A 5,806-nucleotide genomic window follows, 5' to 3' on the forward strand; every position below is an offset into this window, starting at 1 on the left:
ATACTATTTTAAACTAAAAAGACGGGTTTTCATTCGTTGTGAGAAAACTTTAAATAACTAAAATCGTGATAGTTTGAGCTCATATGAGAGAATACAAAATTGAAACCTCATTTTAGTGAAAAAGACACAAGTTTGAGTCGAAAAAAGGAAATGAACTTTTAATATAAATAAATAATATATATAAATTTAAATTAGTAATCTCATGAAAAATATATATAATTTTAAATTATTTTATTACATTTTATTTCATAATTAAAAAACTAGTTAAAATACTATATATATATATATATATATATATATATATATATATATATATTTTAAAACATTTACATTAATGTAATTTGAGTTTGTTGTTTTGAAGTTGAGCTTAGAGTGAAATTAATTCGATAAATACAACATATTTTCTCAAATTTGTATGAATAGATAAAATCTCATTATTAAAGTTTTTTTTTTCATTTTAGTATTCTTTAATAATTCTACAAATATATCATTTAATAATATAAATTACATAATCATTGATGCATGTATCAGCAATACAATATAATAAATATGCATAGATTTATTTTAAAAGCACTTTTCTTTTCCTTTTGGTGAAAATGGAGTTAAGGGCACTTGGGCTGTCCCTTGGAGTTCTTCTTGTCCCTATAACAAGGGCACTCATCCTTATTACCAAAGGTTCCTGAAGGAACACAATGGCAATCTCTACAGCATATGCCACAGTACTCAAGACACCTATCCATCCTCCCTGCTTTCGAGCACCTCACTTCACACTTCGGGTCGCAAAATGCATGATCATCGACTGTATACATAAAATTCAAGTAATCACATGAATTGTCCCGTTTTGTAAATGAGAAAGAGTTTAAGAATTACCGTCGACATCAGCCAGTACTAGTATCGCGGTTTGATCGATGAGGAGTGATGAGGCGATGATCAGTGAAATTACAAGAAACCTGCAGCTTGTGATGATCATGGCCATGGAATGGATCTTCTTGATATCTTAATGTTCTTATGATAATGGAGGTAGTAAAATAAGTTAGGCTTTAAATAGAGAGCAAAAAGGTTTGTTACGTATGAAAGTAACGTGTAACGAGGGGGCTATTAGACAGCTGCCTGTTTTCCACATAATTATTTCTTTTCTTTTTTTAAATTAGTATTTAAATTTATACTTTTTTATTTTAAAAGAAAAGATTGCACTTATCCCAACTCTCAAATTTTGTTTTTTAGGAAAAGAATATTAAAAAACTTGTATAAAAGTAATATCAAGGAATGTATTTTCATTAATGTTGGATAAATAGGAATTCATTCTTACTTAAGGTAGCCTGTTTCTAGTGTTAGTAATTGTTGATTAAGAAATTTAAGTATTAAACTGAGTTTAATTATAAAATTTTATTAGATCTATATTTAAAATTATTAGTGTTAATTAGGGTGTAAACGAGTAAATTGTTAGTTGATAGCTCGGTAAAAAGATTTATATTTATAATATTATATTATAATATAATATAATATAAAATAATATATTATATAATAATTATTATTATAATATAATATTATATATTATATTATATTATATTACATCTTATAATATATAATAATAATAATAATATATTATATTAAATCTTATAATATAAAATAATATATAATATATATATAAAAGAAACTCTTAATATATTCTTTCCTCAAATTCATTGGCTTTTCTTTCTCTGGTTTTCCTTACAATTAAGAACAAATCAGTATTTCACATGTATGATCTTTTATAGTTCAGAAAAATTAACAAATTGACCCCAAATAAAATATGTAATTTTAATTATTAAATTATAATTTTTTATATTTTTAATTTCGAACTCGAGTAGTTCGAATTTTCAACGAGGAGAGGCGTGTTTAAATTCGAATATATAATGCAACTCGAGTCGAGTTCGAGTAGTATAGTACTCAGCTCGACTCGTTTATACTCCTAATGTCAATATACAACCATTTAATTTACTTCGAAAAACTTACTATATTTTTAAACTCAAAATTTTATTGGAAAAAAAATGAAATAACAAGTCAAATGAAAAATGTCTAAACCCAAAGGAATAATAACACATTAGCTCCTATATTTAAGATCATGAACATTCGAATCATTTTAAAATCAAACTACAAATATAATTTATAATTTACGGGATCATGAACATTGCAGAGAGAAGTCTATCAATAATATTGTTGTCCCTCTTTTATTGAGAAAGTGAAGAACTTAGTACTCAAATGAACGATAACAAAAATTTGCCTTGAGTTAGTCAAAAGTGTCGTCTTGGAATCATTGAGTATTGGTGCCAATAGTTTATCTTACCAAATGGGTTATGAAAGAGGTAGACCATATTATGCGTCACTTCATATGGGACAAGTTTGGTCGTGATTGCAAGAAAGTCAAATGACTAGACATTTATTGGCCTAAAATATTAAATGAAACAATGCTCTTGATATCATGTTTTTCTGGTTCATTATCAAGAAACATTGGACTTTCTCAAGTTAAATATGTCCATTCTAGATTCATGAAAGGGGTCCAACCTTTGGAAAAGCCCTATCTCAAACGAAATGTCATGGTTGTTGAAAATAATTTTGAATACGATAGAATATTCAGGAGTTGGACTTAAGCAAGCATCCAGGAGTTGGAACTTTCGATTTGATGAAAAGATCAAAGGGTTTAAATTCATTAGATGCGAAGAGAATCCTTATGTTTATAAGAAGTTCAGTAGGAGTAAGGCAGCCTTCTTAGTCTTGTATGTGGATGACATACTAATTATTGGGAATGACATTCTGATGCTAGAGTCCGTAAAAGAATGGCTGAAGAAATGTTTCTCAATGAAAGACTTAGGAAAGGCCGAGTACATACTTGGAATTAAGATCTATATAGATAGATCTAAGAGACTTCTTGGATTAAGTCAAGGAACTTATATTGATAAGATTCTTAATAGATTCAAGATGCAAGATTTCAAGAAGGGATTTTTACCCATTCAACAAGGTGTATATCTCAGCAAGACGCAGTGTCCTAAAACACATGCTGAGCTTGAGAAGATGAACAAGATCCCATATGCTTCTGCTATAGGATCTATCATGTATGCCATGGTATGTACACGTCCAGATGTTGCATATTCTTTGAGCATGTGTAGCAGATACCAATCAAGTCCTGGAGAAACACACTGGAGTGCAGCTAAGAATATCCTGAAGTACTTAAGAAGAACAAAGGATGATTTCTTAGTATATGGGGGAGATGAAAAATTGATCGTACAAGGCTATATTGATGCAAGCTTTCAGACTGACCGAGATTGCTTTGAGTCTCAATCAGGTTATGTCTTTATCCTTAACGGAGGAGCTGTGAGTTGGAAGAGCTCCAAGCAAGGTACTATAGCAGATTCTACAACAGAGGCTGAGTACATTACTGCTAGTGAAGCAGCAAAGGAGGCCGTTTGGATGAGGAAGTTCCTAGATGAACTCAGTGTTGTTCCTAGAATTTCAATGCCTATCGACATCTATTGTGACAACAATGGTGCCATAGCTCAGGCAAAGGAACCGAGTTCGAGCTCCAAATCCAGACACGTTATGAGAAAGTATCACCTTATTTGACACATCATCACTATGGGTGATATTAGGATGTGTAAGGTGCATACTGATGACAACATTGCAGATCCATTAACCAAACCTATGCCTAGGCCCAAGCATGAGAGTCACACTAGGGCTAAGGTCTCAAGCACATTGGAGAATGGCTTTGAGTTTGCTTTTGTATTACATTATGTATTTATAAGTGTTAGACACCAGTTTTATGTTTGACTTGATGATTTTATGATATATGATATTTCATCCTTATTTATATTATTTTTATTGATATTGAATAATATGTCCAAATAATTCATTATTAACAAATGGGATCACCTTAAGTGTTCGGTGAATGAAACCCCATTAAGTGAAATGAAGTTTTGAATTATTAAAAGTCTATAGTTTGAAATCATCAAATGGACATAGATGATTTTATAAGTTACTATATTGTAAGCTGACTGATAGCGTCAGGTTTCATGGGCTATAAGGACATGGAGATGTCTAGTCAATTACACATATGTGTATGGATGATACATGTAAGACTGACCCACCTTAAGACTCTCCAAAAGAGATTGTAGAGTTTTAAGTTAAACCATGTTTAGTAGATTCCTCAGACATGAGTATGTTGTGACCTCACTTGATGATTGGTATTTCTTTGACACTGTTAAACGCTTTCCGTAAAAGGGAGTTATAAAGGCAGTAGTTGGGATTGCTGAAAATTGAGTGAGAGCCATAGTCATACAAGAATGGAGAAGTCCTCCTACTTCATGTATACTGTGATACATTGAACAGGAATGGTGTCTCGGCCACTTGAAAAGCGAGAACTGAAAATGCATAGCCATGCTCTGATGGATTAATATGAATCATCCGTTTAATTGACAGTTCAAACTCAGAGTTCAAGAAACATATTTGATAGAAAGGTATGAATGTTACCATATCATCAAATAAGACAATAAGAGACAAAGGTATCTTATATTGCACACTTGTTTAAGGACAAGTGGGAGATTGAAGGAATTGTGTCCTTTAATTTAATGTGCAATGACTAAACTTGGATAGGACAAATTAACAGATATAATTTAATCCGATTATTTTAGGAGTCGTAGTGCTTTGCTAGAAGCCAACTACGATTAATGGGGTTAAACCTATAACTATTATAATCGGGTCCTATGAGGTCAAACACTTAGAGTTGACCGACTAGATAAACGAGAAAGATGATTAATTATTAATACATATTAGATATTATTAATAATAAGAAATATTATTTATTTGTGAAATAAAATAATATATAATTAATACATATTAGATATTATTAATAATAAGAAATATTATTTATTTGTGAAATAAAATAATATATAATTAATGGTTAATTATGGAGTTAAGATTGTGAAATAAAATAATATATAATTATTGGTTAATTATGGAGTTAAGATTGTGAAATAAAATAATATATAATTAATACATATTAGATATTATTAATAATAAGAAATATTATTTATTTGTGAAATAAAATAATATATAATTAATGGTTAATTATGGAATTTTATTTAATACAAAAGGATTCACTTATTTGCAAGAAAACGAAGGTGAATAGAGAGAGAATTGTTCCTCTTTTAAAACGACTTTTGCTATATTACGGTGAGAACTCCAAGAGGAAGAAATCATCTTTTAATCTAGCAATTGGATTGCTTCCCCTTTGTCTTTTTTTTCCTAGCAGTCGAAAGTAAAGAGATCTAGTCGGGCTCGTGTGGACCAAGTAGAGGAGCAACATGTGGGGCTCTCGACTATTCATTACTACCCGATCTGATCCGGTTCACGCATCAAAGGTATATTTCTTTAAACTATATATCATGATTCTATCAATTATGCATGATCATATGATTAGATATTTAGATTAGATCTATAAATTATTCCGCTGCGAACATCTAATTAACCAACAGCACACACAAAATTATTTAAAACAAAACAAAATCAAAATATATCCTTAACAAGTTAAAAGATATCATCACAGAATAATTGACAAAACAATAACAATTATAATTTTATTTTCTTCAGTTATACAAATCAATTATTTTTACATCAAAATGTCATCAATAATGTCTTATTACATGGATAAATTGATATATATTAAGATAAGAATAATATGTATTTATTTATCTATATATATATATGGTATATATAGAATATAAAAATATATTTATTGATATTATATATAAATAAAATAAAGATTTTGATTTTG

The 5,806-nt window shown here is 29.5% G+C and overlaps 1 protein-coding gene across 1 annotated transcript; it reads right to left on the reverse strand.

Annotated features, from left to right (window-relative positions):
• Positions 1 to 557: 557 nt before the first annotated feature.
• LOC124909961 (peamaclein-like) lies at positions 558 to 1,007 on the reverse strand. The gene is made up of 2 exons (XM_047450591.1): positions 871 to 1,007; positions 558 to 799 (listed from the first exon to the last, which is right to left on the reverse strand). Exons 1-2 carry the CDS (start codon positions 974 to 976, stop codon positions 603 to 605), a joined length of 303 nt encoding a protein of 100 aa, XP_047306547.1. The 5' UTR covers positions 977 to 1,007; the 3' UTR covers positions 558 to 602.
• Positions 1,008 to 5,806: the final 4,799 nt, after the last annotated feature.

The sequence above is a fragment of the Impatiens glandulifera genome, chromosome 1 (genome assembly GCF_907164915.1).
Source record: "Impatiens glandulifera chromosome 1, dImpGla2.1, whole genome shotgun sequence".
Taxonomy (NCBI): Eukaryota; Viridiplantae; Streptophyta; class Magnoliopsida; order Ericales; family Balsaminaceae; genus Impatiens; species Impatiens glandulifera.